Source organism: Acromyrmex echinatior, chromosome 10 (genome assembly GCF_024713525.1).
Source record: "Acromyrmex echinatior isolate Ae372 chromosome 10, ASM2471352v2, whole genome shotgun sequence".
NCBI classification, from domain to species: domain Eukaryota; kingdom Metazoa; phylum Arthropoda; class Insecta; order Hymenoptera; family Formicidae; genus Acromyrmex; species Acromyrmex echinatior.
In genome coordinates this window covers 7,992,352-8,013,138 of record NC_141861.1, presented here as the reverse complement: position 1 = coordinate 8,013,138, position 20,787 = coordinate 7,992,352, and the positions used below count along the sequence as shown (strand labels likewise).

Genomic DNA, 20,787 nt, shown 5'->3' with positions numbered 1-20,787 from the left:
ACCGACGAGGAACGTGGGAATGTCACGACTTTTTATGCCACTTATCCGCGTCTAAGAGATTAAAAATAGAGAAGGTGCACGTATATATTTCTGATACGTACGACTCAATAGAAATTATTACTTAGTTTAGACGAGAAAATCTTCATAGATTTCCAAATTCAATACTTCTGTTAATTAACCTTCCGGAACTGACATAAAAAAAAAAATGACACAGTTACTAACGCTGAGTATATAAGACTTATTTAATTTATATTAATTAAATGACATTAATTAATTTTAAGAAAGCAAAATAATATAACGTATAAAAAAGTATGAATACAATATATTTTAATAAGAATAAAAATTAGCAGATGTAACATAAAGAAAATTGAATTGTTTAACATTTATAATAGATTAGATCTAATAGATCTAATCATTATCAGTTCTAGAGAATTAAATTACATTTCATTTATGAATAATTTGCATATTATTTCTAAGCTCATTGTCATAATTATTATTTATTCGATAGAAATTACATGGAATGAACAGTTTTACTGAAATATCTACAAATGTAGCTCAAATTAAATAGGTACATCGATCTGAAAATAATTTTATTGGATCATCAAAATAATCACGTAGAAATCTCAAATATTATGAACAATGCTGCAAATAATTTTATTCTAGCAACAAACATCCTACGTAATTATTTGATAGTTCAAACAATTATTTTCAAATCTGCATTTATATATTATTAAGCTAAATTTTTAGATATTTTAGCGCAAACCGTTAATCTTTCGGTGTAGGTTGTTGAGTTTTTTCTTGTTTATATATAATTTGCGAATTCTACATTTTCCTTAGAATATATATATATATTAGGTGTTGGAATTAATTCGTAGCGTTTTACAAGTGATGGGAAGTACTTTCATTAATGTATTTTTTAATGCTCATGTGAAATAAATAACATTCTTTCATTAAAAACGCTACGAATTAATTCCAACACCTAATATATTTGTATTATAATTTTAATGTCTACTTTTCTACCGAGTTATGCGAAGTTTAGAGCTAAATTTAGAGTGGACAATTCCATGGTGAAAATAAGTCAGTAACTCGCGGCGATCGTCCACGATGAGTTTCGTTGGGTTAGATCAACTCGACTTTGACTTTTATTTCTCCTCGTCATCTCTCGGCGAAAGAAGAGACCGATGAGCTTGACGAGAGTCAGTCCTTCCATCCCGCTATATCATCGTACGGCCGTCTGATTTTTTTCCTCATAGTCGTTGTCAGACATCGGGATTTCGATAAAGCACCGATGAGAGCGGGCAACAAAACGGAACAAACGACGGAAACGGCGTTTTCTTGACCCTTTGGCACGATAGAATTCCATGAACAGGACGAGAACGATGTAGTGGAAGAAACAATCGTAACGCAAACGCGACAGTACCGCCCATTGAAGTATAGCAGCTGGGTGTCGGAAAGAGTCGCCATTTATACGCTTTATCTATTTTAATTTCGTCGTGCATATATGATATGTATATTCGATTTACTGGAATATGGTTGGTCTTTAACATCGAATGACTTCCGGGTGTCAGTTCCTGGAAATCGTAGAATTCATGCCTATCTCTTCTTTCTCTCTCTCCCTTCTCTCTCTTTCTATATTTTTATGAGTTTCAAAATGGTATCATAATAAAGTTGCCAACAAGATGTTTAAAATGTATTAATGACAAATTTGTTAATGAGAAATTTAAATTAAAAAAAAAAATTTTGTGTTTTACAATTAATGGAACTCACAAGTTGTATATTCTATTTTTTTTTATGAATGGCTTCGATCAAACTTGGATTACTTAATAACTAACGTAATCGATTAATTCAATAACAAAGTTTTTAAAGCAAAATTTCAAATAGTTCATCATCTTTAATTTGGACTTTTCCTTAAATAACAAAAAAAAAAGATTCAAGAGTTCCATCTGTATTGATAAAATGTACAAGTATTATTTGGCTAATTAATCACCAATTAAGTTAATTGGAGTTAAATGCTTAAAATATATTATTATTATTATTATTATTAAATGTTGGATGACCGAAATATTATTTTAGACTGAATTATACTTGATAAAAATGACATGAAACAAAAATCATTAACACTAAATACGAGATATGAATTTCTTGAATATATGAATGTCAAATATTTTGTTATCGTAAAATATATTATTACCTCAACTTAGTTGTTATAAAATTCGCATAAAAATGTATTAATCGATTAGATTTACATTTTTCATCAATCATCCTGAGTATTCCGCTCAATCGAATAAAGGACATTTCCCTCCTGCGGGGGTACGTTCTCGGACCGATCGAGTGCGATGACATTTCGTACGATAAATAAATATTTGAGCGAACACGATAATATATCGATAAAATTTTCGACAGTTCGGGCATTCAGCGTCTTGCAGAATAAAGAGTTGTAAACCCCTACAGCTGTTCCAGATTGTGCTACGTTTTATCAGCGAGTTTTATCCTCGCTTTATATATCCTCCTTCTATCTATCCATTCATCGAAATCTCGCCTCACGGCACGCGTGTGTTATTGTGATTGTAGAAGAGTCTTAGAGCCCACCGTCGATATTTCTGGCGAAAAATTCATCACAAAATCAAATCAAAGTCGTGAGACACGAAACAGCGTAAGAATCATTAATATTATCATTTTATTCCGAATAAATATATATTTTTAAATATTGTTATCATCTCAACGATTAAGAGTATCATTTATACGTAAAAAAACATACGACGTAAATAGAATCATATGTATACAAAGAAGCTTTACTACCTCGGAGCATTACTTAATGAATTAATGTCATTCTATGTCTCGTAGCTTCGATTGAGATATCTTGTAGGAAAGATTTACGTGATGAGACTTGCGTCTCATGATTCAATATATATAATATATTTTTTTTATACGTACATATATGTATGAATGTATGTAATATTTATCTAGTAGATAAAAAAGGATCGAAGGCTTATCAGCTGACATGACGATAGCCGCTCTAATTAGCGCGGCAATTAGGCCGTTTTAAGAATAATTCTGATAATAACCGCGGAGATAAGTTTCGTCCACTTACATCTACGCTGAAATTATCAATTAAATTGGCTGAGAGGTCGCGACGCAGTCGTTTTCCGGTCGTTAAAGATGACACCTCTTCGTTCTTCGTTGTTCTTCCACAAGTACGGAGAGGGCGAAGTCGCGATTGTACAGCAATCTAATCGATCGCCCTTTCGGTACACATTAAGGCCCCACCACGTGTGAAACTAGACGAGGCCGCATACCCATAGAGACGAAGGGTTGGTTTACCATGATGCGTGGTCAATAGCAAGTTAAATACGAGTAGCGATTTATCGTGGCGTTACCATGGTAATTACGCAGTAGATACCGATAAATCATGCACCTAGGTACATAGCAGGGCGCCGATACATGCTTATCAGTAAGGACCAAAGGGGGTTCGCGTCCAGGAATTTTAATCTTTCGTCGCGCGACGCGCAGTTGTTTTCTAATGTCCACTTCTACCAATGTAGATTAACTTTAATCTTCGTCGACTTCCTTTTTATCTCTTTCTAAGAATCAGAAAAAGGTAGAAAGAGTAGATTAAACTGAGATTAAAATTATATTATATCGGTAGAAAAATGGACATACAGAAAGAATTTTATCAAAGTATCTAAAAATCTAGGATATAAATCTGAAAATAAAATATTTCATTGGACCATCAAAATGATTGTGTAATGCTTATTTCTATCAGTTGATTAACTTTAATCTTAGTTCAACTTACTCTTCATTTTTTTTTTAATTTTTAAAACTAAAGGAAGATTAAGAATTAATTGAGCTGAGATTAAAATTAAATTACATTGGTAAAAACAGACATAAGACACTTAAACTGATTGCTAAAATTAAAATTTTGTTTACAGCATTGCTCATCGTGCTTGAATTTTCTACATAATTATTTTTGATGAGTAAACAAAATTATTTTTTTTTAGATTTATTAAATTTTTAAATACTTTAGCAAAATCGTTCTTCCTGTGCATTTCAATAAATGCATTTCAATAAATCTTGCGAGAACTTGCGATATATTTTTTGCGACAAATTATATTTATATTACTTAGCACTAATTATCCATTACGAGTAATTATAATGAATATATTCTACTGATTGACGTCTTATCTTATTATGATCGTCTCGGGACGACTCACATGGCCGTTTCGACGAAATTGTAATACGCTTCTTCGTCCCTTAGCCGCCGATATCGCGCGTCCCTTCTTCTTCGGCGCCCGTCCAAGCGCGGCACATCTTAATTGCCAGCGGCGAGTAAAGATAATTGGCATTTGGCAGCGAGTGATCCGCGATACGCTCATGGCGGCGCGGTAGCTTCTTCTCAGAAAGAAGTACGTCTGTTTTGTACGTTTTATAGGTCTTGGATTTACCGCAGGCTCTTCTGCGTCGAGACCCGCGGCCGCGTCGTCTTCTTCGCTCAACATCGATGGCAGATACGACTGGAGAAACTCTCTGAAAGACAGGGGGGCCCCAACCTTCTTACCCCTTGGCTTCTCTCATTTTGTTTCTTTTTCCTTCATTTTTCTGCGCAGACGGTTTTCTCCACAGCACTTACTGACGTCGATGATGCATTAACGTAATTGCGTTTGCATCTCGTTCACGAGATAAGAGCCCACTCTTTTTTCAATCTGAAAATTCAAGTTTGCTTCGAAAATTATGCCTCATGCCGAATAATAATTGTAGGAACCAATCGGGGATTTAATTTAGGACTTACATCGTTGTTATTGTATTCATTAACTAAGTGTTCATTATAACTGTTTGCGTCCATCCACATTATAATTAAATATTTTAATTTATATATGAAAAGAATGATTTTGTTGAAAGAATATATATATAAATTTTTTTGAATACAGATAAAAATAATTTTGTTGGTCCATGAAAATAATTTTGTTAGAAACTCAAACTGGATATTAAAACATTAAAATTTTTTGCAGCATTGCTCTCTCATCATTTTTTACTTTCCAACATAATTATTTTGATGGTTTAATAAAGTTCAGATTTTTCTCTCTCTCTATATATCCAGCAAAATTATTTTTTCTGCATAGAGATGATTATATATTTTCTTATAAAAGATGATTATGTACTCGCCATTTAAAGAAATTATACTTTGATGTATAAGAATGAAGATCTGTTTGTTCAAGAGAGATAATTAGAAATAAATATATTTATAAAAAATAATTTGTCTATTTTCTCTTTCTTAGTAATAAACCTATTTTCTATCGTATGTTAGATTTTATTTTTATTTTAATTTTTAAGTTTAAAATAAATTAGTATTATATGGTAATGTAAATATTGTTTGCCATTAACATCTTGCTTCCTGGCCTTTATATTTTGATAAGTTGAAACCTATTTTCTATTCATTTATCTAACTGTATATTTAAAAAAAAATATCATGTCAAGTAAATTTATAGAATTAAAAATAAAATAATCATATATGCATGACAGTTAGTCCTTTATAATTGCCTCTCATTTCATCGAAAGCAAAGTATTTTTTTTCTTTGGAATATTCGCAATTTAATCTCCAATATTCTAATAACGTTCACTCGTATAACTTTTATAATCTCATTTTTTTTCATTTGCGATTCATACAGTTTCGCTCGTAACATCGTTATCTAAAGGCTGAACTTCCCGATAAAGGGATTTCATTCTATACTTCTGGGGATCAATTACGTAATTTTTTCACTAGAGAGCGGAACATAAAAAGTAAAAAATTTTTTTTATGTACATGTATACATATATATACATAAAATTTTTACATTTTTCACATTTCCGCTCCACGGAAAAAGTTACATGATTGATACCCTGATCCAAAAACTGTAGACTGCAACGGTTAGAAAAACGATTAACGCCGCGACGTCACCTAAGGTGGAGGATAAGAGGAAGAAGTGAGAGGAGATCCCGAGGCCTTCTGCACTGTCTCAAGCACTCTCCTCGTGAGTGACTCTCGACTGGTATGGCTGACAAAGAGCGAGTATCCACTATAGTATCGAGGTACTAGAGCCACCATGTGTACGGGCATACCCGTGAATACTAGAAGCTTAGCGAGGCGCTATATGAATATTCGCGTTATCGTCGTGGCCTTTCAACATTCCGACAGGATTCGCCGAAGAAGTCCGGGGGGATCGATGCTCGATGACATCGCGAAAAAGTTCGACGAGATAAACCACGGGAAAGAGATAAAAACACATAAATGACAAACGAATGATTACTTCAATAAATTATTGAATAAAGATATCAACGATTATATATAATCTGCAACGTATTGCCGCCATCGTTTTGTTGGCCTTCGATAGTAAAGACGTCACAATACTCTGGCCGACGTTTATGTACTGAGGAGTTTAACCCTCTCTCTCTCTGTCTCTCTCTTTTTCTCTTTGTCTTGTTTCTTTTTTAATGGGCGACTTCGACGAACCATAGAACCGTGACACGTAGCAGGTACGTCTCACTTCTTAGGCCCGATTTTAAGAAGCTTTTGAAATTTGAGACTCGATACCGACACGTGGCCCACCGATTCGTCTCGTGTACAAGCCTTGTAATCGAGTCCGAAGTATGCCGTCGTAGTTTGCGTATCATGAATATAACTTGGCAGTAATAGACATACATATGTAAAAAGAAAATACTTAATAGAAAATAATAACCTATTAATTAAATATTTAAAGTAAACATAAATATTTTAATTGATGTACCTATTAATTAAAAAATATTTAAAGACTAATTCCTTTAATTAGAGCAAAGTTCCCTGATATTAAGTAGAGTGGAGTGACGTGCTATAAATAATCATTCTTTCTAGAAGACAACATTCGGTGCCCTACAAGCCGTATCATCAACGAATGATTAAAGAAATCTGTTAATTCCTTTTTTTCTTAAATTACGCGCAGATAAACGCGAATGTCTCTTTACGTAGACATGCGAACGATTGAGCAAGAAGAGAGAATTTCTATCGGAAGTCGCGATGAAAAATTACCGTGATAACGGTCGAACACAATAAACCGACTCCCCACTCAGGTCGCTCAGTGCCGACTGAGACTAATTGCGGTTCCGATTACAATGTCCTCGGCTATTATTATAATTTATAACTTGGTATTGTTGTTGCGCGACCGCGTTATCGGCGATGCATGCCTTTCCATTGTCGAAGCCAACGAACGAAACCTGGTCCAAGTATTGAAAAGTTGTGAAGTTGTTAGAACATTTAATGATCTAGATTGTCTCAGATCTTGGTTTTGAATTTATAAAGATAGAAAGCTCCATCTTTAAAGATCCAATTGCTATCTATTCGATTATATGCTACATTATTTATAATATACATTATTAACATATACTTGAAATCAAAATTGTGAAATCAATTTTAAGATGTCTTTATATACTAAAAGAATCCCAGCTTAATTTTAATATAAACATTTATTTGATCGTTTTCACTGATCGTTCATTGAACAGTTTATTTTGATCTGCCTTAATGACGAATAAGTTTGTTATAAAAATAACAACTGTTAAATTAATTAATTAAAAAAATGTAACTAAGATAAGTAAACTATATTTAAAAAAAATACAACTACAATTTATTTAACTTAGTTACAGTCACAGTTACAGTATATTATAGTTACAGTATAGATAATAAAAAAAAGGAAGAGAGTTATAATTTACAGGTATTACGTTACAGTTATTAAAAACAGTAACTATAATTTCGTAACGAGTTCTTTAATATCATATATTAGCACCGATTCTGCTGCTATTAGTATATTAAAATATCATATCTTTCTTTAATTTTATTACTATGTGAAAGATATGTGCTTTCTATAATATTAGCTTAACTCTTCAATTAGCTGTAATATTTTTCGCATTTATGTAAAAATTAATCATATTTAATTAAATGTAAACTGTTTTATACGATTGTCTCTCAAATGTGAGTAAATGTAAATGTGTTTTGTTGCCGCCAAATCATAATTGTTAGATTGTTACAGAATATATAAAAGAAAAAATTGAGAGAAATGACGCCAACTTTTTATATCTTATTTCGAATTAAACAAATAAAGTTCTAATTAGATCATTCACCACTAAATAACAGTGGCACCGCGAATCGTGTAATGTTTTTGTATTGTAAATAAATGCCCATGTTGCAGCATCGATGGCATTAATGAGTCGCCGGTGATTGACCTTTTTGTGGGCCTTATGTACGTTATTCCACTGCGATAACGCAGGTCGATTCAACGGGAATTGGAGTGGAAAAAGATTACATGGACCTCAGCTTTTTTCGTCTGGCCGTAACGAATTGGCACGATTATGCAATCGTTCACGTGGCCGATTAAAGAGATGTGTTATCGCGGGACAGACGAGGGATCGAGGTAGATATCGGGTCTCTATCGAGTTCAACGCGGATGCGGCCTCGTCAAAGGCTTTTATCATTGTCCCATACGCGAGCTTTCCCCAGTTTTCTCTCTCTCTCTCTCTCTCTCTCTCTCTCTCTCTCTCTCTCTCTCAGTGGAAAACGAAGAATTATCACCGTCGCATTGTCTGCGAGAGCGATAGAGAGGTCTTTCGGGGTCATGTTGCAAGAGCACGATGCCGGGACGCGACGTTGCCGGTCGCGACAGCAATCCTGATTGCAGTACACCCAATTTTATTTATTTAAATATTCAAATGGCAAATCCGATCCCCTGCTCCTGGCTTGTAATAAACATGAACGATTTGACATATCGATTTCATCTTTTAATCATTTACGATTTAAAATAACATAAATATCAACTCATTTATATATTTATCTTATCTTTATTATTTTTTCTATTTCTTTCCTCTCTATTTGACATTCATGTAAGGATTAGAAAAAGATAAAGAGTAAATCAATGTTAAAATAAATCTATATTGGTAGAAATGAGTATTAGTTTAAATTTCATTAACTATACAATCATCTAAGTATACGTAAAGAACAGATTTGCTGAAGTACCTAAAAATTTAGTTAGATACAGACTAGAAAATAATAATTTTATTGAAACCATCAAGACAATTATATAGGATGCTCAAGCAGATTGTTAGCATGTCATAACTTTTTGCAACATTTCTCATTATACTTTTATATATGTTTACTACATAATTATTTTAATAATCCAACAAAATTGAAATTAAATTTTTTTCAGATATGTTTCTATGTCTACCTAAATTTGTAGATATTTCAACAGAACAGAATCGTTCCTTTCGTATGCAAAGGAGTTTCTTTTCGTTGAGCTTATTATACTTCGCTACTTTCTCAGCAGAGTCGGAAAATGAAACTTCCATCGTCCATACAAAACGATCGCCTCTTCCGCGTTCGCTTGCGAATTCCGTCGACTGCGAGACGTCATAAATTTATTACCCGCCTCGGCCACCCGCCACGGTCGTGGTCCTCAAAGCTCGTAGGGAGAACGAAGGCGAGAGCGTAGCCTCAAGGCGGGACTTTTTGCTTGGCACACATGTGGCCGGCTAGCGGCGATTCGGGCCTGATAAAAGCTCGGGTCCGAGATGATGACGGCCGAGAGAGAGAGAGAGAGAGAGAGAGAGACAGAGAAAGGAAGAGAGAAGAGAGAGGGAGAAAGAGAGCCGGCTGGACCTCGCTGTTCGCCAACTTGAGCGAATCGTATGTGCGATGGTGCGCACATCCGCGAGCTGCTCGGACAGAGAAAGAAAGAGAGAACGCGAGAGAGAAGAGAAGTGCGTGCGTACGCGTGCGTGTGCCGTGCATTATGCACGTGCATCGTTCGCTGGTCAGCGATGGCGGACTGGCCGCAGCTAGCAAAAAGCGCTCTTTCCTACGTCCAGTGTGAGAATGAGCGCGGTTATCGATTACGCGCGAAGGAGAGTACGATGCGATCCATTAACTCCCTTTGCGATCCCTACGTCGAGGTGGATTCGAGTCGTTTTTACGAAGACGAAATCAGCGTCTCTGCAATTTGTTTTTTAATTTTAATTTATAGCTCGGATTCCCCTCGTTCACGTTCTTAATTGCGTAAATAATCTTGCGTGGTAAAAATAATTTTGATAAGGTATTTAAAAATTTACCTAGACATAAATCTGAAAATAATTTTGTTGGACTATTAAAGTAATTATAATATAGGACGTTCAAATTGATTGTTACAATGTCAAAACTTTTTACAACATTGCTCATTATGTTTGAACATCCTACGTATTTAATTATTTTGATGGCAACAAAATTATTTCCAAATCTGTATTTATCTAAATTTTTAGATATTTCGATAAGATCATTTTTTTTATAAAGAATTTTGTATAAAGAATTTTATATGATCAAATTAAGGAGAGTAAAGTTTATAAAATTGAAAAACATATTTGCAAATGAACATTATTAAACGCATCTAGATTAAAAATAGGATTTCTTCTTTACTTGATCTATTAAATTGAAAAAAACCTAAAATTATAGAAATCATATTCTGATGCATATTTCATTTTGTAAAATAAAATAATTTAACAATTTATAAGCTACGACTTGAAAAGAATTTAATATTCGTCTTCTATCGTTTTAAATTACAGATCGATTGGCCTTTATCAGTTTGAGATAAATACTTTGGAAATGTGTGAGAAAGAATTGGAAGGAAAACTAGTCAGTTAGCACATTTGATACAATCACGATTTATTTACGTCTCTTCGCACTTGCGAGCTTCGGTTGTCAAAGTTTCTCAACCATGACGATCATACGAAGAAGCGAGCGACAAATGGTTTACGAAGGAGGATTTATGAGTTTTCGAGAAAATCATATCGTTTTTACGATGTCGCTCGAAAGTCTCTCCGCGACGATGACGACGAAGATGACGACGATGATCGTAAAAGTCGTCTCGTTTCGCCGCGGAACGATATAACAATTTCAGGACGATAGGATGGAAATTTGATTCGAGTGCAGTTTCAGAAAAGTATCCACGGCGCCATCTAATTATTCAATCTTCGTAACTATTTTATGATATTTTTTAACACCATTTCTGAGAAAGACCGCTTATCTATTCTCGATTATATCTCCGAGTAATAAGTTATTTATTGCGTGTACGATCTCGTTGCAGAGATCAGATTGCACCTAGTAATACATGTATCTATATCTTTTATATATAGATATTACAAATAATTATTTATAATATTATAAGTTTTCTGTCTAAAGATTATTAAACCATAAAATATAAATAGTAATTTAACATTAAAGTAATAAAAAAATCAAATATTTCATTAATAAAGGACATCATTATTGAACAATTAACAAATTTCCTATCTTTTTCACAAGAAATATAATATTAATTTAAAAGAAATTAAACTCCTATTATAAATATCGCATTAAAACTAAATCAGTATTAAAAATTAAATCTAAACTGTAATTTGGAAGAGATTGCTTTGAATTGTAGATCTGTAATGCAGTGTAGAAATCCTTAGGTAACAATAGAATAAACAGTTATTATAAATTATTATAAATAACAAACTAATTTATCATTATTTTTCGCTTACTCATAATTTCTCCTAGCATTACACAAGTAAAAAGTATAGTAAAATAATTTTCAATTCTAGAATTAACAGTAAAACAATTAATTTTTAATTCTAAAATTCTTATGCATTCTTCTCGGATTATAAATCTATTTCTTTCTCACTCAGATCCTCTCTCTCACTCTCTTGGTCAAAATCTAAAGTTTCTCGGTTGTGCCAGATTAGAGAATATTTCCCGGGCCCTCACGTTTACGATGGCGGATCGTGACCCGGTGGCACGCTCCGGATCGCGAGCGGTCGTAAAACAGCGAGGCCTTGTTTCGTCTAATAGCTCAAAACATCGTCGCCAGGGTTGGCCAACGAAAAAGTGCCACCACCTTGCCCACGTCTCTTCTCTCTCCTCCACTCTCCTCTCTTTCCCGCATTCACTGCCGATAAATTTCCTCGCGCGCTTGTCAAAACGTTGGTGGGACCATAAATTTCGCCCTGGTCCCGAACCGGAGCGAGTTATTAACGCGCGACCGACATTTCGCGACCGCCAACGACCCCCGCAATAGCGTTTCCCCTCCGTGCCGGCAACGCTAGGTCACCGATGGTGAAACACAAGCGGCACACCGTATATCATCCCGGTCACTCCAATTTGCCAGGTAATTTTTACGAGACCGCCGCCGTCACACGTAGCTTCCTTTTACCGAGAAAATATGACGAATCGCGCGACAAATCCTTATCGTCGATGATGTCATAAACGAGAATTTTATTTAAAATAATTGTGTTCAATATAATTACATGACAAAGTGCAAAACGTACGAAGAACACAGTCGTTAATTACAATCAGCGCTAATCTGACGTTGCCGCCGGTAAATTTAACACGCTCTAAGAATCGCATTATCGCTTTGATACGCGAGTAGCGTTCAATTCAATTCAAAACTATCCACTAGAGAAAGATTCGAGAAGGGCGTGCGTTCTCGAGGAATGTGAAGGATGCACCCCATTCGTTCGGAGAAGCCGAATTTGTTCGACTCGAGGACCTAGGTAGAGCATAAGGACTACAGGCAGGGTTCTTCAGGCTTCGAGGACACTCCTCGTGCGTTTCCTCGAGCTGTCACGTCGGCCTGACGCGTTGGAAGGGTTCCCAAAGTGCCGGTGTGTGATACGTCGAAGGCTCCGCAGCTCGGTGCTCGTTGGCCTCTCGTTGTCGCGTGAGAGAGCCCGATGGTGCCCGTTGTACATGGACACCGTATAGAGTTTCCTACCGCTCGCGTCCGGCTGCTTTCCGTCAAAAAGCCCCGCGATACCGCGCCTACGGGACTTTTTCTTACGGTTCGGTCCGTTTGACACTCGATAGCGCCAGCCCAGCCTATTAGCCCGCGTATTAGAGGATCTACGCAATGCGTACGTACCACCCGTTCGTTCACATGTGCCTACCCGCACGCATACTCGCACGCACGCAATGTATGCGTATAGTATGTAGAGATAGAATGACGTGGGCAGACATGGACACGTGGTGCGTGCCCGCGAGATGCGATGCCGAAGCATTCTCCTTCTTCTGTCTTCTCTTGCTCTGCCTCGTCTTCTTCCTCTTCTTCTGCGTCTTCTTCTTCTTCTTCTTCTCGTGACTTCGAGGAGAAGTTTCTTGCCGCCGTCCATCCGTCAGATACGATCTTTCCCGTTTGATAAATCACTACCGGAAATTCCGACAAAAACGCACATCGCTCTCCCTCTCCTTTTCGTTCGCGTTCTAAATGTTTAATTGGCGAGTACCAGTTACAGCGTATTTTTCCCTCGAGAAGGAAAACTTTTAATTATCATGGAAAGCGCTTCTACCTGATTTACATTGAATTCTTCGTGCACATATAATGTATGCGATAATATAAGAAAACTTTCCCAGACAATAAATGTCCAAAATCGAGATATATACTCTTTGGCGTATTCCTAAAAAAACATCTTAAAGATGTCTTATGTTTCAATTTTGGACTTTGTATGAGTTAAAAAAATATTCTAAATAAATAAAAATATTATAAATAACATATACATAATTTTAAAATAATCTTCAGCTTCCAAATATTCTTTTAATTAATGTTACGTTTCTATCTGATTTATATTAAATTCTTCGTTCACTAAGATAATCTTTCGATGTATATATGAGAGATAATATATATAAGAGAATTTTAAAAAAGTATCTTAAATAAAATGTACAAAATTTTGAAACTATATTGAAAAAAATTTCTGGTTGAAAATTAATTCACTGGAAGAAGCTTCCGATCATATCAGTCAATTTTGATTATTTCAATTAGAATTACAATTGATTTAATTAGAAATTTTCTGATTTGTCAATTTTCAACCAGAATTAATTAATTAATTAATGCACTAAACTCTTTTTTTAGTATAACGTATTATAATAATTTTTATCTTTCATGTACTTATTACTCATTGAAGTTCTCTCTTCTCGTCTAGTGCTACAAAAAGGATTAAGCTATTATACGATCTCGACAAATTTTCAGAAGCATTATTTTATATTTTTTTTTCATTTTTAAAAAAGGGAAAGATGATTTTACTTAAGATTCATAGCTAAAATATATTTTCAGTAGCTTCTCCATGATCATCTCTTGTTTGTTCCACGTATATATATATATAGTAACTTTATTAATCATTATATCGAATTATCCTCACATAAATTCTGTATAACTTAAAGTAAACTGCTTTTTCACATTTTGAATCTTGAGACTTGTTATATGCTATCCTCGTCTTCGCTCTTCGGGATTTAACATCGCTGTGACTCGTTCTGTTGACACTCGAACAAAATCAGCTTTCACAATGATCTCAGAATTAATATCTATCTGTCAGTTCATTGTGAAAACCAGTTTCGTCTTAATGGCCGGTTCCAATTTCATCGATGATATCCATATCGTAAGGTAGGAAAAGTAGTGCCCTAAGAAAAGTATTTATATATAATATGTTCAATTTGATAATTATTAATCTTATAAATTTTATGATACATTAATTTGATAATTATTAAGCTTATTAATAAGAATCTTATTGGATTGTAAAAACTCAACTAATAGGAAATAGGAAATAAAGGCTCATAATGATCTTGCTGGATCTTTAATGCTTAAATAATAGTCATCTGAACTGCGTGTCAAAATAATTAAATTTTGATGCTCAATACACATCTATTAAAGAGATCTTAACATGCTGGAAATCTATAAATAAATTTATTCGCAGTTCAAATGACTACAAATATAATATATGTGTATGTACATATATAGTATATAAATTCACATCGAATTATTTTAGGCATTAAAGAAATCCAGCTTCGACTGTTATAAGCCTTCATTTTTTATTTCATAAGCGTATTAATTTTAATAATTTGGCAAAAAAAAAATTTGCTGTTTGCACTGTTGAAAGGCATTCACAGGTTGTCCACTTTCCACGTCGTCAACGATCCTGAAAATAGAAAAAGACAGATTAGTTCCAACGAACTTTTGAAGAGGCGTACAGAAGAAGCGAAAAGAAGCGCAAGAAGAAGGGTAGTTGCGCTCACTCTCCTCTTCTGCTGCTCGCGGCTTTCACTTCTGCGGATTTTTAAAACAGGGCGCAACCCGAACGACTGATGCCTACGAGAAAGGGAAGACGTTCCTACCGGACCTCGAATTTCTGTGAACGTCCTAAAATAACAGGCAGACGTGTGCCAGACGTCGTCAAAATTTGTAATTTCGAGAATCAGTCACTCTGCGGCGAACACGGCCCTTCCCGTTGTTCCTTTGTGCTTTGAGTTGCCTCTTGGGGGAGGATGGCATTCGGGCGATACATTTGTTACGAGAGGGATGCACTCAGAAGTCTTGTTTTCCCATAAATAACTCAGTTTTGTGCACGCGTCCCGTTAGATCACGTAGATAAAAATATCGTGTTGTAACTCAATGTAAATATAAATCAATAAAATCAAGACAATAGCATTAAATAGTATTAAAAAATAATTATTAATAAATGATAAATGTGAAACATGAGGATGAAGAAATCAGGACTGAAAAATAGAAATCTACATTTATTGTGTTTATACTCGTGGTCTTTCAACCGGTCAAAAATGGTCTCCAAGTGTGCTGCGAAAATTAAAAACAAATAAAAAAAGCATGTGAAAACTAAAGTAAAAAAATTTTTTTAATTGTAAAATTTATCTTATATACTGCATTTACTTTTATTTCAATCAAAGCAATTATATATCGTCATAATAAAATCACCTTCAAAACAATAAAATAAAAATAACATTTTTTAAATACTTTATTTTTTTATTTCTGAATAACACGTTGGCGATATTTGATAACAGATCTATGTTATGTGTTGAAATATGTATCTCGGAAAAAATTTTTGACTTATTTCACATATCGTAAATTGAAAAAAATTGAATTTAAAAAAATGCTGATTTATATCTAAGAACACTGATGCGCTTTATTACCAAGCTGCGCCATTAAAAAAAAACAAAACACGAATGTTTATATTCTAGAAGTAAATTGACGGTAAGAAAGAGAGAGTGTGTGAGACATACAGAGCGGTGTCGCTGGACAGGTCAGACACCAGATGGACCGACGAGGCATCGCAGAGATATACGATGACCTCGAGGAATGCGGGGAACGATGATCAGTGATATTTAAACCCTCATCGATCCTTAATCGACGGATCTACTTGGGAGGTTTTCATCGTACCAGCGGGGAATGTTATACACCGATTTTAAAACCGACGCTTAATATTCCTCGCGCGCGACGCGGATGAATAAACGTTTCTTACATAAACGCGTTATTATCGCGTGCACGTTAATTCTTTTAGATGCCCGTGCGATGCGATCGCGCAACACCTGAGCATTTTTTAAAACACGACGGGTTCTCTTTATTTCAATTCAATTATATAAGTCACGTTTTCGCGCGTGGCGCTTTATTTTAGAAAATACAGCATTAATCCAGGAATAGTCACTTGAGATGTTTTCACACTCCAGCGATGAGAAAATGTAAATATAAACTGTGTTGCCAAATTGATATTATTTTTTTTCTTCTTATACATTATATTTATTTTTTTTTTAATTACCATTTTTTACGAATCTTGAAATATGTGATTTCGTGGAAAATTCACAATAAAAAAGTGTGACATTAATTGAGATCTTTATATTTTAGAAATTCTGTCACGATAAATTATTTAACGTGCTTTAATTAAGCCATTTAATTATTCGTTTAATATTTGTTTCTTATTTTTTTCAGTAAATTATGAGCAAATTCATATCTGTAATGTTCTCAAATGCTAATAAATCGAAAAAATAATTAATAATATATAGTATTATTTTGCTAATAATAACGATTTTAATTGGAGTGTCAAAACATCTAAGATGATGGTTTACATAAAAAAAAAAAAATAAGATGACTACTCACGAATTAATGACGGATTAAATATAATCTTTCTCAAAAAGAAGTACCAAAGAAATTTCTTCTTTACAATTAATACTTATTTCTTTTAATTCTGACGATAGAAAATCATAGACATAGAAAATCATGGATACAAAGTTAAGCGCAGATAAACGTAAATTCGCGACTTCATCAGTAGACGTCCATAAGGGTCCATCGCGGAATATACGTTATTTTGCACGTGTGTTATCGGTCGGCTGATAAGCGAGTCGGTTACACGGAGCCCTGATAAAGATACGGCGTGACCTCGCGACCCGATGGCCATATTCTGTAGAAGAACGAAGCGAGAAAGAGCAAGTATGCGAAGATTCGGTCTCTTTACTTCCTTCATTTGAAGTATTATACAGGGTGTCCCACAACTGTCACACGTGCTCACGATGAGCATTTCTTTCGAAAGAAATACATAGTTCACGATCGCTTCGTTGACGATAAACAAATAATAGCGACAATAATTATTTGACATTCATTACAAATTTTTTGCAAATAATACCTAAAAAAACGTAAACAATTTAAACGGATATTAAGATGTGTAATATTGAGTCACATAGTTTTACATGAAGTCTTTGAGAAAGAAAATATCAATTACAAATTTTTTTTTAAGTATAAATATCGCGAAACAAAAAAACAGGTCTAAAAATTTAGCTTAGATCTGAAACAAACTTTGTAACAAAATTGTTTGTAACATTGTACATCATGTTACCTACATAATTATTTTGGTGGATCAATAAAATTTTCAGATGTGTATCTAACTAAATTTTTGGATACTTCAACAATATCATTCTTTTGATGAAAAGAATGGTTAATTTATTAAAGTATCTAAAAATTTAGGTAAATACAGATGTGGATATAATTTTATTGAATCATCAAAATAATGAGCAATGCTACAAAAAGTTTTGATATTTTAACTAGGTTGAGCAAAAATATATGTAATTTTTTTGATGGTCTAACAAAATTATTTTTAAATCGGTATCTATATAAATTTTTTAGATAGATCCAATACCGGCGATTTTGGGCCATCCAGTATAATACTTCCGCAACGATTCGTGATGATGTCGGACTGTCAATCCGAATGAATTTGTAGATCTTCGCCTGAACGATATCCACTGTTTTCCATTCCGTATTTCTGGAATAGCGTATTAAAATAAGAAGAGAAAGAAAAAAAGAAAGAGAGAGGATGCAATCGTAACGTCGATATCTCGTAATGGTGTGCACCGCCGATCGACTTGCTTACTGATTACGCTATTCGTGTTGAGTCCTTCCAAGAATCAGGCTGCCGCTTTTATCTAATTAACGTACTCAGATCAGCCAGTTATTCGATGGTCTGGTGCGATCGTAAAATTTAACGAGTGAAGATTGCCAGAACGTCGTGATGTACGCGCGCAAAGTTGCTATTATCGAGATATCGCATGTTATTACGAATCGTATTGCCGGATGATCGTGTTTACAAAAACCGTGAAAGATTAAAATCGCGAAACGATTATTGATAATAAATTCTTCGATGAATATTGAATCAATATTGTATATTAAGTTATTCGATCAGACAAGACCTAGCTTTACACTTTCAAATTACTTTTCTTGTCGAAAATAAGCTATATTATCATTGAAGTGATGCATGAAATATCGTTCTCGATGTAACAGTTAATTCATAAATTATACGTGATAATATACATAATAAATTATAAAAATATTCATTTACTTTGCGAATTAAGTTATAAAGCGATAAAAAACATAATTAAATGATAATTGCTCAATAATGTTAAAAGTTAAAGAGTTATAATTTCTTCATTGTTATTTATCACAAATATTTCTTTGTGGGATTGAGAAAGAATTATAAAATCTCTTCATTCTTAATAAAGTTAAAAAGTATAGTTATTTAAAAAAATTATTGCAGTTTTTATAAATAAAAATCACAGCGACTGTTGATAAATAAACTGTTGGTATCAGAGTAATCGGTACATTTGACAATTTATCCAAAGTTAGTAACATGTACGAGAGAGTGCAAGTTACCCATTCTCGATAACGTGAACTCTACATGTCCATCCATCACATAATAGTTTTCTACATTACCGATCGTAGAACTCTGCATTATCCTATGAGTCAGACATCTGCTGTAGAAAGAAGTAGGAGAGGAAGGTGAATGTGTCTGTGTAAAAAGAATGACAAAAAAATTGTTACATAAAAGTTCAACGAGCATTGTGCTTTTGTAACGTAAATAAAAAGGTGTACAAATTATATTTTCACGCTCACTTAAATTTCCATAAAGGCATATTTAAAAGTTGGTGCCGAACCTTCAATACCAAGTTAAAAGATTTCTCATAAATATATGAGTATTCATCTATTTCAATCGCGTTACTTTTATATTTTCGTACTGTTCGAAAATGAATTAATAAAATGAATTTTGACATTTTGGAGCCCTGACGCAAGATCTTCATTCCCGAGACAATGGTGTAAGATTGATATCTTCGTGTCCGCATCATCGAAGGCCGAGTTCGCCGAAACATATACCGGTTTTTAATCTCCGCGACTGTCTTGCGCGCGAAAGAGCGTAGTAAACGGAAGAGGCGTAAAAGCCATTCAAGTCCAGCACGGCGAGTCATTGATAGAGGCGACGAAGCGAGGTCAGCTATTTGTACGCGTGACAGATCCCTCCAGAGAATCTCGCGTATGGACGGAACAGTGGTTCATGCGCGCACGCGCGCACGCACGCACGCACGCACGCACGCAATGGGCCCCGCGGGTGTATGTATATGTATGTATGTACGTGACACGTTGCGTGTGCGGATCGATTGCGGACCTCGATATAGTGACCGAAAAAAAATTTTACAGAAAAAAGATATCGGGAGATTATCCCGACCCTCGTTAGAGCCCGGTCGTTATTCGTTCGCTATCACACGTTCTCTCTCTCTCTCTCTCTCTCTCTCTCTCTCTCTCTCTCTCTCTCTCTCTCTCTCTCTCTCTCTCTCTCTCTCTCTCTCTCTCTCCCCCCTCTTTCTCTCTCCGTGATAGATAACTTCGCACGAACGTTTGCACAGCTGCTTAACCGCGTCGATATCTGGAAGCTAGAAAGATTGCCTGTCTTTCTAGTTCCTGTAGATGAACATATTTGTAAGTGCATGGCGCTATTTTGTTACAATTAGATAACATAAGTGATTAAAAAGCTTCTTTTAAATATGCTCCTTTCAGCCCCTTTCAGTCCCTTGAATGTCTATATTATTTGGGGGAATCATACTATTTTGCAGTTGTTCAACTCTTTAATGATAAATAATTTTTAGAAAAAAAATTCATCCAAAATTTGAGTTTACATTTATCATTAATATTAATATATTTATAATAGGGCATCTGAAAAATTATGATCGATCAAAATTAATAACAAGAATTAATAACATAATGTATGTATAACAAATTAATAAAAAAAAATCATATGGCAATTAAATGCCTTATATTATATTACGCCTACAATAGAAATTACATACATTTTACAGTTCTTTCTCACGAGACAGAAGATAATGCATATAAATAGCGTGAGTTTTTTTATTCAATTTTTTGGCCGAAACTAGACATGCATGAAGCGACGCCAAGATCGATATTTGAGTGTACGGTCTCGCAAATGTGACACGTTCCAAGATCGATTTGCATACAATGGAGTTGCTGGGCATTCAATATGGTTCGGAGAACATCTCTCGCGCGGCAAAAGCATGCGCGGGTAACGAGCGATTAAAGAAACATTAACGCGTTACAAAACCGCATTGAAAAAAGGCGGTGGCGGCAGCGGCGCGTTGATGTCATCGCCGAGTCACGATCGTGAATGCCGATTAAACGAATGCCGCGT

At 34.6% G+C, this 20,787-nt stretch overlaps 1 protein-coding gene across 3 annotated transcripts in view; it reads right to left on the bottom strand.

The window, feature by feature from the left end:
• Positions 1-20,787, bottom strand: part of LOC147908256 (uncharacterized) — a 75,920-nt gene that overhangs the window by 6,009 nt on the left and 49,124 nt on the right. The window contains exon 4 of one of the 3 annotated variants that reach the window (XM_087410486.1): positions 5,561-14,958. The exons of 1 other annotated variant lie outside the window; for it this stretch is intronic. In XM_087410486.1, coding sequence (XP_087266612.1) covers positions 14,950-14,958 — 9 coding nt within the window. In that variant the 3' untranslated portion in view covers positions 5,561-14,949. Of the gene's footprint in view, positions 1-5,560; positions 19,102-20,787 lie in introns of those variants that run through there. One more of the 3 variants, XM_087410484.1, reaches the window with a different exon arrangement.